This window comes from Ammodytes marinus (genome assembly GCF_949987685.1).
Source record: "Ammodytes marinus genome assembly, chromosome: 13".
Classification (NCBI taxonomy): Eukaryota; Metazoa; Chordata; class Actinopteri; order Uranoscopiformes; family Ammodytidae; genus Ammodytes; species Ammodytes marinus.
Genome location: NC_137217.1, coordinates 11233814 through 11257470, shown reverse-complemented (window position 1 = coordinate 11257470; position 23657 = coordinate 11233814). Strand labels below are relative to the sequence as shown.

At 41.0% G+C, this 23657-nt stretch overlaps 1 protein-coding gene across 1 annotated transcript in view; it reads right to left on the bottom strand.

Annotated features, from left to right (window-relative positions):
• The window catches only part of LOC307260130 (exostosin-1b-like), a 52491-nt gene that overhangs the window by 6655 nt on the left and 22179 nt on the right, over nucleotides 1-23657 (bottom strand). The window contains exons 2-4 of the mRNA XM_080040273.1: nucleotides 5779-5872; nucleotides 2755-2862; nucleotides 2114-2233 (exon numbers count right to left, since the gene is read on the bottom strand). Coding sequence (XP_079896399.1) covers nucleotides 2114-2233; nucleotides 2755-2862; nucleotides 5779-5872 — 322 coding nt within the window. The remainder of the gene's footprint in view (nucleotides 1-2113; nucleotides 2234-2754; nucleotides 2863-5778; nucleotides 5873-23657) is intronic.

Genomic DNA, 23657 nt, shown 5'->3' with positions numbered 1-23657 from the left:
GTGTGACCAATTAAAACAAATTAACAAAGATCCCATGGCTATGATACAGGATTTGTGCAGGTACTGTGTATTGTCAGTAATATGTCAGAAGGAAATTAGCTGGGAGCCGAAATCTTCCACGACCATTTAACTTTCAAATCAAGCCGTAATTATGCCAGTCTTACAGTATACGCTACTTGGTAACTGAGTGGAGACAAATGTCCTCTGGCACATCTCAAATTAACAACTGGAAAAACAAATCACTTCAGAAGTAAAAACCCTGCAGACTAAAAATGAGTGGTTTTCATTATGCTGTGGTTTCCTCATAAATATCAAATCCATATTCTATTATTTAATTCTCCTTTTGTAGTTTTCACAATTCACACACATGAAATGACTATTCATCAAATAAGCATTTTATCCTAGACAGCGGCAGGTGTAATGTGTTGTTCAAGTCCACCCATCCCAAAAAGCAAAGCAAGTCTGGATACAGACTGAACTGTTTTGCAAGACTTGACAAACGTTGGTAACTAAGAAGCATACAAATCAATTAGCTCTAATTCTGTTTTGGACCTAGATAAAATATGTCAATATGAAGAAACAAGTATTTGGAATAGACAAGTATGCCTTATATAGAATTACTCTGGCTTGGCTTAATAAAAATCATCTCATCCTCTCTTTCTCTCAAGGGTAATACTTGGGGGAAACTACATGAAAACACAAGTAGCTATGAAAAGGGGTTTGATCTGCTCCCTTAGCTGACATCTTACAGACAAAAATGTCTGCATGTTTTGAGGCACTAATACTCATCAGCACTTTAAGTTTTATGGCTAATCAAACAGTCAGAATATAATGAAATAAAGTGGGCTGGCACTAGCAGTTCCATTATCCTAACTTGAATTCACAAGCCCAATCACATGAAACATGTCAGCAGGCTTCACAGGCGCACAGCATTAACTGCTTACCAATATACCGAAGCACCAAGAGGACTCTTACACAGTGAGAAGAGACTTTAATAAAATATTAAGCATTCTCAGGCGCTATTGGGTGACAAACTACAGAGGAAAGTCAACCCTGTATACTTATTGTAGGATTATCTGTCAATAAACTAATTCTAGAATCCTGTTCTAATGGTAGCTCACTAATACGTCTTACCAGTCTTATACTATAGTATGGGTTGTAACAGGAGAAAGATGCGGAGGGTGTAACAAGATTGAAGATCATCTTCTTGGGTCTGTAACTTTAGCCTGCTGACATAGAAACCCCAGCTCTGTCGTCTAGCGCCCGGACTTCCTACCTCTTGGGACGCAGCCTCTGTAATGTTATGTGTGTGGACAGCAACTAATGGTGGTAACTGTAGTCAATATAAGGTTGAAATGTACACAATTATGGCTGCCATTTGAGGACTATGACTTGGAATGCACTGAAAAACACTGCCTTACTTACAAGCTCAGCCTTACACCTCCTGTCTGTTTTCGTGCTTCCTTATCATTCCTCCCTGCTCTCAGCTTTGCTCGTTTGTAATTCTAGCCCCAGAGCAGTTTGAAAGCCTGCTGCTTCTCGCCGGGTAGAATACAGATAAATGGACTCTGACAGGAACAAAATACTGATGTGATTGATAGCCAAGCCACAGCCCTCCTGCTTTTTAAAAAGGTAGTGTGGTGAACCGCTTTCACTGTGGGTGTTATGTATGCAACTACACAGTGTGCACATGTAAGCCTGTCACTACAAGGCCAACAACTGGATGGGATGAACATAATAGTGGGACTTTAAAATGATGTGACAAAATGTGAATGAATGGATTTCCCCCATATATGTATTTTTATGCTAATGTGCAAACATGCATTGGTGTTTTTAGACGAGCGAAAAAATAAATACTGGAACCACAGTAGTAACATTTTCAATTTTCTAATAAGATAAAGAATTTTTAAGAAAACATCAGGTGGTACTACTATAAGAGTACACATTAAATCGCAATACAATTTAATTACACTACATTTAAAATTGCAGGTAGATCTTTTATTTGTAATTAAATATATTAATATAGGGGCTATATATAGATATCCATAAATGTGGCTTGTTTTGAATGTATGCCCATGAAAGTGCATTGCTGTGTGTGTGTGTGTGTGTGTACCTCCAGTGTGGTCAGTACTATCTTCTCCACAGAGTTGAAGTAAGCCTCCCATAAGAACTGGGTCTGCTGTCTCAGGGAGAGGATCTTATCCTGGTGGATGGAGTGCACTGTTGAGGGGATCTAGACAGAAGTGAACACATGTTAGCAAATTTAAATTGGCCCCGACAAGACAAAAACAGAAACCTATAGTCTACACTGGATACTGTCATTAAAAGTTGCAATTGACAGCACGCTGCTGGAAGAAAAACTGCCTCAATAAATCCACTCAGTGAGTCTCAGCTGTCATATATAATCAATCTAATACAGCTATGCAGCAGTTTTTCTGGCCCACATATTCACAAATTGTGACTTAACTAGACAGGAGAGCCAAAGAAAATATGTCCTTAAATACAATGCCATGTGGCAATGTTCCAAACAGGTCAAACACATTTAAAAAAGTCTCTGCACATGCAGTGGCACTCTGCTGCTGTGTTAGAAACCCTTCAAGAGATCAGGCCTGAGGAAAACCTTGTGTGGTCAAAAAAGTCATCATGCAAAGGCATTGGCGATGTGACAGTTGTGTGTGGATGAGTCTTTTTTCTTTGCCATTGCTGACAAAACTCCTGGGTAAATCCAACTTTAAAAGTGTATGAAGCTTGTACCTGTAATAGCAGCCTTTCATCCCCAATGACAGCTGCCGTGTTCCAGTCGATGATCTCTGAGAAGGGAAGCTCCCAGCCGTTACTCAGCATCACTGGCACACAAGCTGCCTGTAAGCATAACACAGACACACACTGTTGGTTAATGAGAGGAATTGTCTGACTTTGCATTTCAACAGGCAATACAATAAAGACAGACTGGAGAGGAGAGAAAACTGAAACAGTATTTGACTCAATGGCTTATTCTCTGCAAACCCATGCCATCTCTGTACAAGGACCATTTCCCAAGCAATCGTATCAGGGCAATTTAACCAACAGGGGCGACTCATCTTCCAACACATTTCCATTAACTAGAGAAATACTGCAGTATCTCCATGACTAACTCTCAAAGCGACGAGGCAGTGCCGGCACTTCATAAAAATTATCATTAAATACGGTGAGAAGCAAGATACACTTCAATACATACTTGAATATTAAACCCCTGTGTCTGAGAGATAAATGAAATTGCATTAGGTGTGTATCTATCTATCTATCTATGTTTCTGTGTGAGAATGTCCCCCCATGAATCCATTCTCCCAATTGTGTGTGTGTGTGTGTGTGTGTGTGTGTGTGTGTGTGTGTGTGTGTGTGTGTGTGTGTGTGTGTGTGTGTGTGTGCGTGCACAATCTGAACCTGTTTTGTAAGAATGTGGACAGTACATGCAGCGTGCCTGCCTGCAGTGACCGGTCGTATTAATCTGTTAAGCGGGGTACCATTCACTGATTGGCCTTGGTCAGCACACATGCACACACGTCCACACAGAGACACTGAATGCTGCATCAGAGTGCTGCAGTGCTCGTCTAATCTCCTCGGTGTCATTAGCAAAGGCAGCAATCTGCTAAAACGCTGCCATGCTTCCCCTACCTATCTGCTCTGAGCAATCAACTTAAGACTCCTGTAGCTCAATCCTATCCTTTTCCATCTCATCACGACACACGCACACAAACACGCAAACACACCACAGCATTCATTAATAAAACTTGTGGCTCCATTTTCCAAACACACTGGTGTAACATAGGATCTCAGTGTGCCTCCAGCCTAAGTGCTTGTCATGACACCTGTATGCACATCCTGATCCTGCAAGTTAATGTTTCTCCACATCGTCTGCCAAAATCAGTCAAGCACTCCTCACAGACCCGGCATCTAGTTAAATCATGTGGACATCTCCACTCCAGCACTGCTATCTATCTCTGGCCCCTTGTGCCACTGTAACTAATACATCACGCGATGTCTGTCTTGCCTTCAACTTCCCCAAAGTCTCCGGTGTCTGCCTGCCCTTCTCAACTTCAGACCGTGCTGTTGTAGTGAGGGGGGAAAGATGCAATAACACCTCCAGGCCTTGGTGCAGCCCTAGACTCCAACCAACCCCCCCCCCCCCCACACACACACACACACACACACACACACACACACACACACACACACACACACACACACACACACACACACACACACACACACACACACACACACACACACACACACACACACACACACACACACACACACACACACACACACACACACACACACACACACACACACACACACACACACACACACACACACATCTTTCTCTTACACACACACACACATCTTTCTCTTCCTGTGTTGAACTGGTCATCAGTCCACTGCTGTGTCTGGCCTCACTCCTCCTGGCTCCCCAGTGGTTCAATTATATTCCCATTCCTGTCAATAAAGAGTCACTGCCCGGTGTCTTCTATTGTGAACTCAAAAGACATCATTCGTATTGTACTTCCTCAAACATTTCTTTCATCCCCATTTCACTGCCCTTTCTCCAGGACCTGCGCTTACAGGACCTGAAACAAAAACCAAATCAAAACAGAGGAAGCTAACACACATTGTACAACATATTCGGGCAGTATTTATTATCTCACCCTGGAAGCACATGTTTATTCAAGATGTATTGCACCATTTCTTTTTAATTCCTTAATGCCAATTAGATCGTAATATATTTAAAAATGCTTTTGCGTCTCATCATAGCCAATTGTTATTCAACATAAATTTGATTATATCAAACAGTGAACAAAAACCATGAAAGCTTTTCTTTTAAAAAGCACAACAGCCTTAAGTGAAACCGTTTATTAAAAAAAAAAAAATTAAGAACCTCTGACTACGGTCTGAGCCTAAAGCCATTGTCACTACAGAAACCTCAACATCTTTAAGTGATTTGGAAAGCAGGGACACTCATTAAAGAATGTTCCAGCATTCAAAAGAGTGAGTGTAAAGTTTGAGGAGAGGAGAGAATGGCCTGAGGAGGTGGTGGGTGAAGACAGAATTTAAAAAGAAGAAAACTGCGAGAGAAAAGACGGCAGGGACAGCAGTGAATACAGTGAGTCAGTCGCAGCTGTAGCAACACTGTCTGCACAGTAACACACGACTGGCACTGGGTCAGAGAGCTACTGGGATTAAGTCAGCAGCACATCACTTTTTCCATTCTGAAATGCTGATCAAAAGCTTTATTGTTTGGTCACCAGAGCTTTGAGGCTGACGCACACTACACAAAGTCTTGAAGTAGTTAACATCAAGTCCAGTTGGCAAAATAGACCTTATTGATAGAACACTCAAGAAACCTGAAGAACTAAACACACCCAGTCGTACCACAAGAATCTATGTGGGCCAGTCTTTGATTGGGGTTTAATCGGGTCCAAACGTTGGAGTAATTCCTTCAAAAAATATGTGTGAGAGAGAATCAGTACAGACATACCATAGGGAGCAATGCAACTAAGGTAATTCCCAAAACAGTTTATTTTTTGGGGTTTTCACTTTGTTTTTTATTTTACTTTATTAGTTCATGCCGGGTAAGAGGAAAGATGGGAGAGAGAAAGATTTGATGTGACAAAAACCTAAGGACACAGTCAAACTCACAATGTTGCGGCCACATGGTATGCATCTTCTGAGTCACATACAGTAACTGATTAGCATTAACCGAGCCTAGCAACAATGAGCAACATGTGTGTCACTGACCTGCAAAGCTTCCAAGAAGCGAAAGGAACCCAGCCGCCGTCCTCGAGGTACAAGACAGAACGTTGAGTTGTACAGCATCTCTCTGTAGTCATACCTGTAGGGTGAAAGCAAACAAGAGAAAAATGATTAATTTAACATATTAATTTGCACACAAAACAAGATGCTAACAGAGGATCACAGGGAATGTGAGCAGTCAAATACCACAGGCCTTCACGTACCACCAGTGCAGTATTTTATATGGTTTTACCCTACAAAGCCTACTACTAATGACACATAATATAATACTACTGACTTTAGGAACACAACACACAAGGCCCTAAGTTCCAGGCAGCGGAACCGAAAAGTCGTCTCTTTTCAACAATGGAATACCTGGAAAGCGCAAGTACTTTCGGGGGAAATCCCATGCTTTGATCCCCTCTCATCTCTCTTCCCCTCTCCCCCATCCCATCTTTAAACTCCTTGCCCTCTCACATGCACATCTCAACATCTCTCTCATTTCTTCCTCACTCCCTCCATCCAATCTAAGCCTCAGTCAGCACTTGCTCGGATTAAGGAGCTGCTTGGAATTCCTTCAGTGTAGATAATATATGTGCGCCTGTGAGAATGTGCATTGCCTGGTTTCCATGCATTGGGACTTGGTTGCGTGTTGTGCACTTTTTTTTAAAGTATTGCCCCTTAGTATATGAGGATGTCAAGTATGACATATTTCCTTGCTATGCCTTATGGGCATCAATCTGAAACACATTCTAAGCCAAGTGAAATGTTCCTCAAAAAGGTGTCTCAGCAGTAAATCTCTGTCTGGGTTTATATCATTTATGGAGCAATGAACGAAAGGTACAGCAGACACGCAAGGCAGCAAAGGAAACAATGCCATGGTGAGGAAATGCATAAAAACATTAGAAAACAGCTCATTTCCAAGTCATTATTTCTGGGCCATCTTAAAATTGGCAATATGTTCAAAGTAATGTTGCTAAAAAGAAAGCTTGCGCAAACTACAGAGCTGCCACCACTTCAGATGAAATCTTATGTGAGTGAGATATCTCACAGCAATCTGCTAGGATTGAGTGTTTGCCAAATGTCAAGCAGAGGAGTTTTGAACAAACATATGCAAACATGTGGTTCCACCTTTTCCTCCTTGTATATAGCAAAGAGGACAGGATGCCAGGACGGCTAGGAATCTGGTTCTTATTAGATTTTACAATATCAAGTGTTAACAAATACCTTTGAAAGATAGATCTAGTTTTGACCCATCAGAGTCTGTTGTTTTAAAAATACATACAACATATATATTCTCTGCTTGGCCTGAAGGGCACATGATGGATTATGCACAAGTTCAACCCACTGCAAAAAACTACACACAAATCACCAGATGTCTTTCGTACTATCAAATGGAAAATACAAATGAGTGCAATGTAATATGGAAAATTGGTGATTAGGTAATATCTATACAGATAAGCCCACGTTAGACTAAACACACACACCATTTCCATTTGACTGCCACTGCTGTGAATGACAGCTGCAAAAAGCATAAAAGCTACGGCTAGGCTTGATGCCATCTATAATACACTATAATGTGCATGGAAAATCCATAGTCAATGCAACCCATATATGCAAGCTATAGTAAATGCTCTGATCTGGTCATCTATTATGAAACAACACTCTGAGTCAAAGTGTGACTCCATCACAGATATGATGGGCTATCATCAAGCAAACAAATAATCCAGCCAGACAGAGGCACATAATAACCGACCGTTTTGTAGGCTTATAAAAAACTAAAGTATAGGTCCATATGTGGGCCTCGCTGGGTTCAAATCTCCCATCCATTACATTTCTTGCCATTGCAAACTCCGAAAAGACCAGATGTTCCTCTCCCTGCATACCTCCATTCTTCTCTACTCATCCAGATGGCTGTCTGTGGGGAGGAGCAGTGTCACAGTGTGCCACCGCATGTCAGTGGAGACGATAAGGATGAGTGTTTATAAATATCGTCCTCATTAGCCAACTCTTGGTGTGTATGTTGTGTTTTATTTTTCACGGATTATTAAAGTATGCACTTAGGTAGTAGAAAAAGAAAAAAAGCGTCTACATAATATGAATTCAACCCTGTCTCACCCCTGTAGGTGCGCTAACATTTGCTCATCACTGAATAATCACACTGTTTAAGTAATGAGCTTCAGTTTGTCATTTTTGCCACCTCGTTATAACGATATAAGGCAAAATACAAGAATATATGATGTAACAAAGATTACAATTACTACTACGGCATATATTGAAAGCAGATTTACATGGCAATAAACTACCGTCTAAAAACAGGCTTCAGAAAATGGCACAGCACCATCATCATACTGAAATATTATCATTCCACTTCACACACAGTCATGAATATCACCCACACATTATAATGCAATACAATGCTGGTATTAGACCAATAGGGAATTTATAGCACAGGACTGCCAAGCATTATTAAATGTGTGTTATCTTGATCATCCTAACCTTCAAAAGAATAAATGGAGATCATGAAAATCGTCCAACTAAACTGCCAATATAACCATTTGCATAAAGCTATTATGGGCTATTAGTGAAAAAACACAATTATAAAGATGATAGATTCATCAACGGTTATTGCTCGACTCTTACTCCTGAATATCTCTATAGCGGGCAATAGAAACCTTAACTATAAACTCTTTCCAAGCAACCTCTATAAGTAAAGGGTATAAAGTGGAAGCAGGGGCATAGCACTGTCAGTTGAAACATACATCAAATAATAATGGACATTTGAAGTCGTTCGGGCAAACACATTTAGAACGTTCGGGCAAACACATTTACTCACCCCTAACTTCTATTTTTCTCCCTGCATTATTAAATATGGGCATGGAAGATGACTCATTTTGACCCGTCTGTCATAAATTGCAACATAGTTTTTTTAACCGACATTGGTAAAGTACATAGTGACCGAATATTTATTGAGATGCAAACAATGCCCTCCTTCAAAAGCAGGAAAGGTGAGTGAATTATAAAAAAGTGTATTTAATAATGCAACACCATTAAAACAACATCATCACACAGATCGATAATGAAACAGTCCTGGTACACGTATTCATTTTCTAGATCCAACATTTGGGGAAAAGAAAAAAGGGCTAGACAGCCAAATGCTAAAACTACCACCTTTAAAGTTAATGTTGCGGGACATCTACTGTTCTTCTTTGTTATGAAACATAAGTGTCATGGATACATTTAAATGTCACGTATTAATATTGTAGGCTAGGAACGCAGTGTGATTCACTGAAAGAATAAAGAAAAACAGGAAGTGAGCTTGGCAAAGAAAAAAGATCAACCAGTCTCCTAGCAACAAGAATGGATGGTGTTAAAAAGAAATGCATGGCTCACTCTGTCAAGTGCCTGAGGAGACTCAGAAGAACAGCCAAAGTGTTTGTCTCCTATAATCTGTGAGCGAGACCACACACATTTACAACATAACAACTCATAGAAAAAGACCTCGATCAAAGGAGGCATCGCTTCAGCTGCGCTATGGCAAGTCAAAATGCTCATGTGGGTTACCCAAAACTGAATTTTGGGAACAACAAAACAACCTAGTAATGGACCCACCTTTGACATGTGTTTGTTTATTCACTACTTTTATGAATCTTGAGAAAATGGTGCATCTCTTAGCTGCGAAGTTCATTTTTCAAAATGGCTCAGTTAAGTGCAACGGGGTTGCACTTAACTGAGCCATTTATTTAACTGGTTAAATAAATGGTGGTATTTTTTTGCTGCTGGATGCAGGAGGACTGCTCCAGTCAAAGGGAACAGATTTAGCAATCGTCAACCTTTCGTCCCCTTTTTGTATTATTTTCCAACAATAACAGGTGAGAGGGCAATATAATTCTTAGTTTATTATGTTGTTAAACAAAAATACATAAAAAGAGCATTGATTCATTGGAAAAGAATCCCATGCTTTCAATCATCGTCGGAGATTAACCGCTTAGAAAGCTCAGCTGTGGCCTCATTTATTGCTCGTGCCTTGATACTTCGGGACCATTTACAATCAACAAAATGGAAGTCTGCAGAGGGGCTCCAAGTAATGTGATTGAGTTAAACAATGCTTTCTAAATGTGTTCACCTGAATGTTCAACAGAACAGTTCTTTATAAAAGCACCACCTTCAGTTTATTAGGTAGTCATCACTCATTTTGGTCATGAAGGGAATCCTCAAATTTGAGAATGAACTGCGGAGGAGAAAATGACGGCAGCTCCAATACCATCCCGCTCTCTCCCATCTCGAACTGAATTCATATCCAATTTTCTGCTTTCTCTTTTTTTGTCACAGTTAAGCCAAGTTGATGGGCAGTAGTAGGCTGTTGCCAGGACTATGAGCCAGAGGAATTCCAGCCTGAGAGGCACACAGTGAAAGTGAGTGTCATCCGTTGAGAAAGGCAAAGGGGGGAAAAAAACAGCCATTGACAACAGCATGCTGTATCAGGGCCCTACACAGACAGAGCCACCCATTGCAAGAATTGTACCAACACACACGCAAACACGCACAAAAGACACATTTTGGTCCCCACACAAACAACAGCAACTTCCAATATTTTAAGACACTGCCAGACCCTCGTAGACCCATCTTCTTTGTTTCCCCTGAGAGATCTGGGGCCGTATTCACAAAACATTTTATCTTAGCGCTAAGAGTACTCCTAAGGAGCACTAAAAGTTCTTAGTAAGGAGTCATTTCTTAAAACCTATTCACAAAGCTGATAAGACCAACTTTTACTAAGGAATGGGAGGGACTACTAAGCTAAGATAAGGGGGCGGGGTTGACCCTGTTGCTATGGATGACGTCATGTTCATACCTTCTATGCCCACAGTGATTGGCTGAAAGAGAATGAGAGCTAAGAGTGAATTTATGATAGAAACACTGTGGGAGATATCCATATCGTGTCGCTGTATTAAAGTTAAGAGTTTTTAATACAATTAATGACAAGTGACACTGATTTAACATGAAACCAAGATACTGCAGGGTTTCCCACACTTTCGTTCACTATTAACCTATAGGCTACAATAGCGCCACATAGGTCTATTCATTTTACATTTTACAATGATTTGAATCGGGACAAATATCCTCATTGAACAGCTGCACGCCATGCACTCACTGTATTTCTCTCAACGGCGACTATGCAGCAATAGTCAGACAGCGACAAACCAGGAAATTCACAATTTGGAAACAACAGCCGGCGAAATCGTAAAGTGCATGCGGAAGGAAAAAGGCGAGACGCGCACCTATACAGACAGCGGACCTGTGGAACGGAGGAGATGCTGCGAAGCGCCACATAGGCTATAGGCCTACTCTAGTACGAAATTAAACCCAAACGTGACACCAACAGTAACTTTCAGCGCATCGTAAACCCAAAGCAACTGCAGGAAAAGGAACTTAATAAATATATATATGAATTATATGAATATAATACATATAAATGTGTCTATACTTTCTAAATATAACTTCACTAAGATCATTAAACCCTCACAGTTATTAAAGGTACCTTTTGTTAAGCTCACTATCATTAAATCTCTCCAAAATGCCATCAAATGGTTGTCTGTGAATTACTCTTAGTGACTTAGGAGTCCTCTCGAGGACTCTTAGCTTTTCATAGATTTAGGAGCTAGTTTTAGCGCTAAAATGCTTTGTGAATTAAACTTATCTTAAAAAGTTAGGAGTCCTAAAATTAGGAGTGAAACGCCCCTTATTTTTGAGAGTTACTCCTAAATCAGCACGTTAGGACCTACTCTTAGCCTTAAAATGTTTTGTGAATACGGCCCCTGAGCCATATGAGGAAGATTTGTACAACGCTTAGTGAGAGGAAAAAAAACTAGCAGGATTAACTTATGCACACAAAAAAAACACTGACTTCACACTAAAACCAATACTGTCTTTCTAGAGACTTGCATCAGACCTGCCATGTAATAATAAACCCAAATACACTGTGTTTTCAGGAATGAGGGCAATCGTTAAATGACTGCTCTGATCTCCACAAGGTGATCAAACGGCCGCTCGTAACGTGGGGTTAATGAGAACCCCTCAAACTCATAATATACATGGGGTTAATTAGCCATCAAGATAAATACTGGAGAATGGACTGCCCTAGAAAGAGTATGTTAGACCTCTGTGGAGAGTGATCCTTGAGGAATGTGGAAACATGAGACCTTAGCAGAGGTTTTATTACACTTGTAGGGAGCTAGTACACCAGTCCAATGCAATAAACTACACAGAATGTTGGATTTGTCTCTTCACTATGATACCCATTCCTCTATCACTATGATACCCATTCCAGCAATGCCATGTAGTAACTTTAATAGACGATAAACAATTAGGTGGTGAAAGTAAGTGAAGAGTCTGACTCTAACTTGCCTTAAGTTATCTTGCTTAAAATACTCTGGTGACCTCAGGATATAAGCATTAGAGATTGATGGCCAACATTATTATGAATGGGATTTACTGCACTATCTTGTACTTAACAGCATAGTTTGTCTTGAATGTTTTACCTGCAACCATGATAGATTAGCAACTTTTTTTAAGGCAGCGGAGCTGGCTTGTTGCCTGGAGCAGGGACAGGGACTTAATACTGGTACAAATAAAAGTGGGGGTGGCAGAGCGTCAGGGAAAATAAGAACTTAATTGAAAACCTGAAGGCTGAATATGCATAATTAATGATTCCACCCTTTTCTTTAACTTTGCCCTCTTTCTGTGTGTAAATCAAAGAAAAGCTCCAATAAAATGTTGAACAATACTACATTATGGTAGCCTGGAAATCCAGACCTGCCGCTAGGCGGTGGCAAATTAAGTTTGTTGCGCCTGTTGGTCTGGACACTCTCCATTGAAGCTCATTAAATATGTCAAGAAATCCTGAGCTACCAATCAAATTGTTCTTTCTGATATGGGCGGGCCAGAGCCCATGTATGGGCAGGGCTGTATGCTTATTTTTTTAGGTGGTAGCACTGGTGCTAGCAAGCAAAAAAATTCAGTAGCACAAAAATAAATTTGGTAGCACACAAAGTATGATCAAAAACTTGCATAACCTTAACCCTTGCATTTCACTGTAATAATTACCTTTGAGCATCTCATCTTGGTCTCCTTTGAGATTCTCAATTAATATTATATCCTAGTGCAGGGGTGGCCAACCCGCGGCTCGCGAGCCGCATGCGGCTCTTTGCCCAGCTTCGTGCGGCTCTTCAGGTCATATCAAATTATGTGATTATAATTTTTTTTTTATATACTTTTTTTTTTGTGTGGGCCTATGTGTGTGCATGTTCGCAAACGTTTCATGCGGCTCTTACGTTCGTTTTACATGTTGTCTATTATTTCATTTTTTATTTTATTAATGTGTAGGCCCTATGTGTATGCCTGTTCGCAAATGTTTAATTGAGGACGCAACATAACGTTCGCAAACGTTTGGTGCGGACGCAACATAAAACTGCCCGCTCAGCTTGGAGGGAGGTTTTCCGTGAGTAAACTATTTGTGTCAAGTTCGCTCCGAAACAGAGTGGGAGAGTTCATATTTTTTGTTGAACGTTATGGCAGGCCATTCTGCCTTATATGCCAGGTGTCATTTGCGCATTTCAAGGCTTCAAATCTTCGGCGCCACTTCAGCTCTCTCCATGCTAAAAGTAAGTCCCACAAAGCAACATGCATAGTGAGAGAAAAACGCTATTTTAAATTGTTATATTTTTGTTTGTGGACTTGGTTGAACTGAGAGTTTGTGTGTGAGGCAGTGCACACAATGTTCATTGTTGAAAATGACTGCCCTGTCGTCTTTGGTACTGTAGGAGTCCAGTCCTGTCATTATCACAGGGGCGGCCTTAACGATCTGGGGGCCCGTTTCAAGTCCTAGTGTGGGGCCCCCTTTTTTTTTTTTTTTTTTTTTTTTTAATAAATAATGCTTGTGCATGCATGTGCAAGCTCCCCGCGAAAATAAAAACGCCCTCCCCCCCTAAAATCTTACTGGCCACCCCAGTGCCCCCCCCCCCAGTTCAAATGTTATTTTTTATTTTCATTTTATTTTTTTAATTACATTTTTTTCCTGATATGTATCCTAGATCAGAGATGATATGTATTTTGTTTTCTTTCTTAACTTTTTTTGATAGGTAGTTGCCAAGTTCATCACACAAACACTCCAATCCACTGATATGAGATCAGTTTGCAATTTTCAATTACTAAATTAATGGTAGGACTGTGGCCACTAGAACTGGTCTCTGGTCAGCAAAGGTCTTGAAAACAGCATAAGTGTGCTTGTGACATGCGTGCCACCCATGCATGTGTATAGGCACGTGTCCCAGCAGATTTTTGAAATCTGAATAAAAAAATTAAAGTTTGTAGTTAGCGAGTGTAACATGTTCTTAACAAGGGCAGACTTTCATAAATAAAGGTTTATTTTTTTAGCAAGATATTTGGTCAAAAGCTAGTGGTCATCCGTCCCTCTGTGCAGTTGTTAGGCATCTGGCTGCTAGCAAGTTATGTTGTCTTGCTAATTTTACTATTCATCTGAGCTGAAATAAATATTGACTTTTTCCTTTATTATCTTCGCCAGAATGCACCAGAATGCTTAGATTACATGTTAAAAACACAAAAAAATCTTCTGGAGGGTATGCCCCCAGACCCCCTTCAGGGGTTTAGTTTTCTGGCAAACATTACAATGGATACTAACATGATTTGGGCATTTGGGATTATAAATCATCTTTGAATTGGTTGTACAGCATATCACATGCTATTCATTCAGGGGTGCGATGGCCACCCCACTCTAACTCTGTGGCCCACCTTGGCCACCCCCAGTCAAAATTTCCTGGAATCGCCACTGTGTGTACCCATGTGTACGATGTGGCTCTTTGCAGTAACACAGTAAAAAATGTGGCTCTTTGTCTCTGACTGGTTGGCCACCCCTGTCCTAGTGTGTGCAGTAATAATTGTAGAAGAATGAATAGGGGTGCACTGATTGCAATTTAGACAAAATAATCTAACCTGCCAATTGCAATTTTTTGCTGATTCAGAATTATTTTCCCCCAAATATAAAAATAATATCTATATCTATGTATGTTTTGTATATACTGTATATAATTATTATATTAATAATAATATTTTTTTTTAGAAAATGTCCTTCTGTTAATTAAAACCAAACTTTAAAACATTAAACATAGCCTATTAAATAAATAAGTATACATATTGGTACAATTTAGGATAAATTAAATAGGTTGTTGTGAATGTGTTGAAAGTTGTTCTTCAGTGGCTTATTTCAAACTTTGTTTTTAGACTACTGTTGACTTTTCTCTGCAGCTGAATGAGTTGCCTTTCTAGCTAGAGCACTGCAGGGCTGTGAAGCGCTAACTTCCTGTTCTTACCGGCTTCAAAATAAAAGTCAACTGACGTTTGGCTAGTAACAGGCTTTTAACGTGAAGGCGCAGAGGAAATGTTCTGTTTGCACACGCGCTAACTTAACTGCGGTAATCTCCTTCCGGTTATTACCGTTGGTGAAGTTTTTATAGGTAGAATAGCTGCACGAGCACAGATCCCGAGGAAACATATCTTTCACCAGCCAAAGTGAAGGGTGGACTCAATAACTTACTTACCTAAGACTACATTTACCCCCATTTGGAGTGTTAATGTAGAGCCCTCTAAGCAGTGTTGTGCATCTCTCCTCTGTGTTTCAAAGACAGCCTCTCCTCATTATCAACTAGCACTAGTGCGAATGGACTTGTATTCATCATCGCACGTGATCAATTTCAGTAGCAAATGCGATCAAAACTGTCGCACTGTACAGCCCTGATGGGGCTCTGGGGCGGACGTAATTGGATGACGACAGTGCTGTGCATGCCCCGTCGAAGCCGCGATAGTAAACAAAGATGGATGCAGATATGTTCTTTGAGTTTGAGACGGCTTCGGCCTTGATACTTTAAGAGTTGGAAGACGGCACTCAAATGTTTCATTACCAAGTAAGAGGAATGTTCTGTTTTGCCGACCGACCACGGCAAAAGTTTAGCTTAACGGTTAACCCGCTGTTCGCTAAACGAACGGGGCTTAATACGTCACTTTGTTCATTGCTCTGATTGGTTGTAGTGCAATCTAATACGTGCAGTGGTATTTGAAATGCATGCGTAGGTGCTGCCCCTTGAGTTGGGAAGGTCTATTGATCAAGGCCAGACTCTCTATCGTTGCAGATATGGGTCTGGATTTCCAGACTAACATTATGGGTAAAAATAGGTTGATTGAATAGATTGGCTAATACAATCTGAGGCAGTTGAAAGCAGGGATTATTAGTGTACTTTGGATACTTTTCTAATGGTGTAGGAACATTGCTGCCTAATGGGGTTTAAGGAGGGCAACCTGCTCTACCCTGACTTGAGGTAAGATGATGTTGACACCAATATGGCTTTTTGAAAAACAAAGCCTTTACTCATTTGCTCAGGGCACTTTGTTCTCACTCCTCCTCCTGGTTAATGAGTTCAAAGACAGCTTTATAAAACATTTACAGAGACACAGAAGGGGGTCTCAAGCTCTGCCAGTTCTACATGACCCCAGGTTAATTCACCTAATTACTTTGCTTTGAATCTTCCATCACTCTTTTTCTTCTTGTTCCCCTTCTCTGCCTGCACACATCTTAAGCCCTCTCTAACCAGTAGAACCCAAAAGCAAAAAAGCTTTCATCTCTTCAAATATCCCTCCTCAGAATTGAGTCATACACGCCTTAGAGTTAGGTAGAGAACGCCAAGACACACTGACCAAAACACAACGTCAATCCAAAAATATGTTTGTCGTCAAAGGGCTGCTGAATTTCACTGAATCCTTTAGGAGTTTGGAGGAAGCTTTGCCCACATCTGCAATCAGCCATCCATCAGCTTGACGAGTATGCCTTTGAAGTGCTCATCCGACACCAAAACAGGAGAGTCTTGTAGGCCTTTCACACCGCCGCAAAATTGGCGCTAGTTCTGGGCTTGTTCGGAGTTAGAGCCAGTGTTTTGGTTTCACACCGCCAGAGAGCAGGCTCCGGGCCGTAAAAACCGGGGGAACTCATACCCCAGGATTGAGCAGGGTTTGGGAAGAACTGCTTGCGCCAGCGGCCGGGGGAGGGATTATCCTGACCAACCAGAGCAACTCAAACCTCATGCCCGCCATATTTAAAAACACCGCTACTACGAGACGTAAACATAACATAATTACCGAACGTAGCGATCAAATTGACCGGCGAGAATACGCTGTATGGGTCCTGTTTGGTTAAGAAAGCAAAGCGAGAGCCAACACGTGTAAAAATAAGACGTATTCGCCGCTGTTGTTGTGCTTAAAGCTAGCGGTAGCTTTAGCGTTAGCCACAAGAGCAGCGGCGCCGGGTGACGTACACACACGTTTACATTGACGTCATGACGTTGCTCTCTTGCCGGCTCCATGGCTGTCTCCGGTCGATGTGAAACCAACCGGTTCATAACTGGGATAAGGCTGTAACCAGTTTTGAACTGACCCCAACACCAGCCTGGAACTGACTCTTGGTTCATTTTGGTGTGAAAGGCCTATTGCCCTGATAAAGTCTTGGTCAGCTCTTTTTGGTCCAACAAACAACATGGCAGGTTAGGGCTGGGCGATATGGACCAAATCTTATATCACGATATATCACGATATAGTATTTTTCCTTAAAATTCAATGGATTACAATAACCGTACTGAACTTTAATCACGTAAGATTATTTTCATCTTTTGCTTGGAACTTAAATTTCCATACAAAAGAGAAACTGGTGCAAAATACCACACCAGTCTGGCTTTAGTCAGTCAGTGCAAAATAAAAATGACAGCATCAACCAAAGAGCCTACATTTTCCAATTGATAGTAGCCTATATCAAAATAATGAAAGACTTGAATTTTACTGCAGTATTTGCTCATCTTCATTTAAAGAAGCTGTCAAAATTAACTAATGAGCAAATGCCTGGTAATATTTTAACTCCAGCTTCAACACAAATAATATTTTCAAGTTTGACATGTTTTAAAGTTACATAAAACCAGCCTTGCTGGCTGTCTCCAAGAATAACAGCACGGGGGTGAAGCCCCGAGTAGGCTAAAGATGTAATTATTAGCCAGCTAGCTCACGAGAGCTAACCCATGTAGTTTGCGGCTTAAAACAAGCCAACTCTGCGTCACGGCAACAGCACGCTGAAGCAGCAAGCAAGTTTCCTTTGCCCAATGACATTTTTGACCGTTAAAGCCAGCTGCTCTGCCACCGTGACACGGAGTTGGTTTGTTAACTTTAGTGACGGCGCACCGAAGCTAGACCATGAGCTAGACAGCTAGAGCAACAGATGAGGCTTCTTCTGTTGCGGGTAGAGAAGCTGTATTGCAGCCCAGAACTCTGCAGCAGAGCCCCCGTGTGGCGCGGCGGTGTAACTGCAGTGTAATTATAGGGACTCAGAGGGACAGCTGCCTCCCGCTCCATATATGCTCCCGCCACATCAACTTTGTATCTCCGCGATATAAACGGTATGGCCAAATCTCTCCCGGTAGACACTTTTATATCGTCCACGATATGATATCGTCATATCGCCCAGCCCTATGACAGGTCATTCACTAAATGAATGAAGGCATGAATGAATACACAAACTAGTCTCTGTATGGCCTAAGTAAGTGTGTATCTTTCATGAACGAAGGTGGAAGTTGAAGAGATTAATCTGAGCGGTCCTTGAGCTTGACAGGAATGCTGTTGAAAAGCCAGTAGCCAACTTCTGCAAGAGATAGAGCTTAACTTAGTGCTGCAATTGCAATGGCTGTGTTGCACAAAAGATAAGACCAGGTCAGGAATGTCTCTGTTCCAGGGCCAAGCAAGGACGGATGGAGAAAGAGATAGAAGGGGAGGGTGGGATTTGTGGAAACAACAGAATAACAGAGGCAAAGAAGACAGAGACAACAAAGAAAGCCAAATACATTTTGGAATGTTATCAGCAATTAGGAACAAAAATGTATGAAATAAAATGAATGGTTATGTGCATACATCCTTGTGGTATTTGGATACCTGGGTCCTGAGCAACTTTCATCATGTGGACAAGGTTTCCACACATCTATTTGTTCTTTATCAGAGTGAAAAGGCCTGACAGCTCGCAGACAGCCTCCCCCCTTTAATATTGAAGCAACCGTGACAACAGCCATGACAGGGAGAAGGAGCTTTGTAACGTCTTTCTTATTTCAGAATATCGGATCTTATCAACTGAATTTGCTATCAGTGCGCCATCAAATGGACTTGTGGGCTGTGTCTGATCCGATCCGATCCATCATACCGAGAAAGGGATTTAGATAAAGCCTGACTGCTGGACTGAGAAGTCTGTTTTTAAGCATTATGCATTTGTGTGTGGGTGTGATTTGGGACAACATTGGAGGGGTAATGCGTCAGCCGAACCGCAGGACCAATGCGAGTGTGTGCATGTGTGAATGTGTACAGACATGGCCTTATGCAAGTGTTTCAGGGGAGCGAGAGGGATAGAGAGTGAGAAGTCAGAGGAAGGAAAAGGGATTGTTTGTTGATTAAATGTAATGAATGTTTACACATCAGCAGGGGAGTTTGCACGTTTGAACCATAAGTGTGAGTGCCACCTTGTGTGCCTTCATGTTACAATTATGGCCGAGGACACAGTGAGGGATAATGCAAAAGCTGAATATGCAAAGGGGGTCAGCAGAGGTTATTGAAGGTGATGGCACAGCTAAACCAGCTTGGATTATTATTATTGTCCCCGGCAAATGTCACGCCACCCTGAGAAGCAAATCAAAATGTAATTTTTTCCTCCCATAGTTCAAGTTTTAGTCACTGAAATTTTCAGTGTTGTTCAATAAAAAGAAGATTTTTTTTTGGAAAAGGTTATTTCTATTCGTACAGCAATCACTTATGGAGTGTGCACGGTTCATAACACAGATCTCTCAAACCCTGTGTCCACCTGGGATTAAGATGTGGTGTCAGTGATCTGGGGCCGTATTCACAAAACATTTTAAGGCTAAGAGTAGGTCCTAACGTGCTGATTTAGGAGTAACTCTCAAAAATAAGGGGCGTTTCACTCCTAATTTTAGGACTCCTAACTTTTTAAGATAAGTGTAATTCACAAAGCATTTTAGCGCTAAAACTAGCTCCTAAATCTATGAAAAGCTAAGAGTCCTCGAGAGGACTCCTAAGTCACTAAGAGTAATTCACAAACAAGCATTTGATGGCATTTTGGAGAGATGTAATGATAGTGAGCTTAACAAAAGGTACCTTTAATAACTGTGAGGGTTTAATGATCTTAGTGAAGTTATATTTAGAAAGTATAGACACATTTATATGTATTATATTCATATAATTCATATATATATTTATTAAGTTCCTTTTCCTGCAGTTGCTTTGGGTTTACGATGCGCTGAAAGTTACTGTTGGTGTCACGTTTGGGTTTAATTTTGTACTAGAGTAGGCCTATAGCCTATGTGGCGCTTCGCAGCATCTCCTCCGTTCCACAGGTCCGCTGTCTGTATAGTTGCGCGTCTCGCCTTTTTCCTTCCGCATGCACTTTACGATTTCGCCGGCTGTTGTTTCCAAATTGTGAATTTCCTGGTTTGTCGCTGTCTGACTATTGCTGCATAGTCGCCGTTGAGAGAAATACAGTGAGAGTGCATGGCGTGCAGCTGTTCAATGAGGATATTTGTCCCGATTCAAATCATTGTAAAATGTAAAATGAATAGACCTATGTGGCGCTATTGTAGCCAATAGGTTAATAGTGAACGAATGTGTGGGAAACCCTGCAGTATCTTGGTTTCATGTTAAATCAGTGTCACTTGTCATTAATTGTATTAAAAACTCTTAACTTTAATACAGCGACACGATATGGATATCTCCCACAGTGTTTCTATCATAAATTCACTCTTAGCTCTCATTCCCTTTCAGCCAATCACTGTGGGCATAGAAGGTATGAACATGACGTCATCCATAGCAACAGGGTCAACCCCGCCCCCTTATCTTAGTTTAGTAGTCCCTCCCATTCCTTAGTAAAAGTTGGTCTTATCAGCTTTGTGAATAGGTTTTAAGAAATTACTCCTTACTAAGAACTTTTAGTGCTCCTTAGGAGTACTCTTAGCGCTAAGATAAAATGTTTTGTGAATACGGCCCCTGAACACCAATGGAGAGCTCTCAGTCCATGTGTTCACACCTGGCAGTACACATGTGTCTTCTGTGTCTATTTGTGATCTGATTCCATTTCCCGATCTGTATGTAAATCAACACGTACATCATTTCCATTTGCGTTTTTAACCGGTGGGGTTTAAACAAGTAAACATACAGGGCTGTACAGTGCAACAGTTTTACTCACATTTGCTATTAAAATGTAGGGCTGCTCGATTATGGCAAAAATGATAATCACGATTATTTTTTTGATTGATATTGTAATCACGATTATTAAAGACGATTATTCACTGTAGGGATTCCCCAAAATGAAAATTCTGTAAATTATTTCAACATTGCATGAATTAAACTCCCAAATGCGCTCCTCAAACATAGCCTACAACTAAAAAGCCACCCTAAATAAATAAACAGTGAAACCTTCCAATCTAAGAGTACAATTAATATTTTACTAGGGATGTGATTGTGAACAACTCATTTATTTGCACGTTGAGAAGGTATGAATCTACAAAAAGATCAACTTATTGCCTTTTTTTTTTTACAGTGCAGGTTGAGTGGCTGAAAAAATACTGCACAGCAGCTGCCAACGTAATATTCGGACTTCAGAATTTGCATTAAAGCCCTAATGATCATAAAAACAAGAGGCTTTATTTAAACGATGTCCATGGTGGTTATTGTAATTTGTTCGGCTGTAGACTGAAACTAACGGAGGGAGGCGGCTCACTATATATTTTTTCTAGTCGCGCTGTCAGTTTGGCGACGTGGCTCTGTGTATCCAGGCTCAAGAAATGCAATCCGATCGCGGAAGCCTACCACATCAACAACGTTAACGGGCAGGATATCCCCGGTTAATTTTAGCCGTAAAGCCACAGGGCTTTTCTGTGCGGCGGCTCACACTGGCGAGGTGTCACTGTGAATGACACCATTACCCACCGTCACAGAGTTTCAACTGGCAACTCGCTATTTCGCTCGCGCAAGGCTTTTGTGTTTCGATTTAACATCAGTCTTGGGCGAATACTTTAACTTCATGCTGAATAAACCATTGCACTACAATCGCTGAAAGCAAAAGTGTTCGGGCGGGGGCGGGACAGAGCGGAGCGCACACAGAAGGGTTCGCTGCATTTACCACACAAGACACGGCGTGCGACACAATGATAATTTTATTACGATTATCTTGGTTTCATGATCGAGGGAAGCCAAAATCGTAATTGAATTTCAATTAATCGCCCAGCCCTATTAAAATGTATTACATGCGAAGTAGGGATGTCCATGGTTAACTTGTCAACCGTTACGAAGATCTTTAACCGGTTAATACTAAACGGTTAAAAAAAATTAAATAATCTTAATGTCTCTGAAATCCGGACTCTTATTTTGATATCGCTAAACCAGATGTAAGAATGCCTACTGTCAGTAAAGAATAAAACTAGTGCTGTCAGTTTAACGCGTTATTACCGGCGTTAACGCAAACCCATTTTAACGGCGTACATTTTTTTAATCACGCGATTAACGCTCTTTATGGCTTAGCAAACGTTGTAGTTTTTTCACATGCTGTTGTATCAACTAGTAATGTTAGAACAACTGAAACACCACAAACTATTCATATGGCTCGCATTTAAGTTACTGTCAATTCAAACGGAACATGTCCTACAGCGTAATTTCATATTAAAATCATTTAACTGGCAAAACGGCTAAACGTCAAGTAAATTTTGACTTTTAATTTGAAGCCGAAACCAGAACCTAGCACTTCCTAGCTCAGCTGCGCGACCTTCACTAGTAGGCTTAGCTTCTTCCGTGTGTGAGTCTGGGACATGGGACTACGCGGAAAAAGAACAGAAAAGAAAGCTTGTCATTTGCAAAAGTCTTACTTATAACTCTGCGCGCACACCAAAACCTCCATGAATGTTAGTGGCAGCCGCCAGTCATTAATTTTCAGGGCGACTCGAGCCTCGCCCGCAGCAGCGCCATAGCAACCAACTGTATGCGTATAGTGTGTCCACTCCACACACAGTCTGAAATAAGCCGTGGATGAATGACTCCCAAAACATTTAGGCCTACAACAACCAGTTTGATTTAGCCTTAATACTTATTTGTTTTATATAGCCGATGTTGTTTTATGGTTTGGTTTTTAAATAAAAAAGGAAGTTCCAATTATATTTGTGTATGCTGTTCTAGGGGTGGGGGTGCGGGGGTAGCCTATATTGTGGGCTATTTGCACTGAATTGGAAAGTATGATATGTTAGAAGAAATACACTGAATTACAAGGGTGTAGACTCTAAACTTAAAATGGGAAAAAAATAATGGGAAAAAAGAAATCAAGGGACATTAAGGCTAGAATAGATAAGAATGCGATTAATCGCAAGTTAACTATGACATTAATGCGATTAAATATTTTAATCGTCTGACAGCACTAAATAAAACGAGTAGTATAGGCTACGCTCAACTTTATAATAGGTCCATGGTACGCTCCCAGTCACAACTTATGGTCACAACACTCCCGTGTCATATGTTTGTATAATTTAATTAACAGCGTGGGCTCCCGCTAGCTTAACATAGCGCTAGCATTAGCCTTCTTGAGGTGGATGCTGTTCTGCATCTATCACCGTCTCAGTGAGTGTGTGAGGGAGTGACAGACAGCCAGGCAGTGAGTACCCGCCCCATGCACAGACACAGGTCTGCCATGATTGATCAATAGTGAAAATCCGTCATAAACAAAAGTGTTAAGTATAATTATGCAG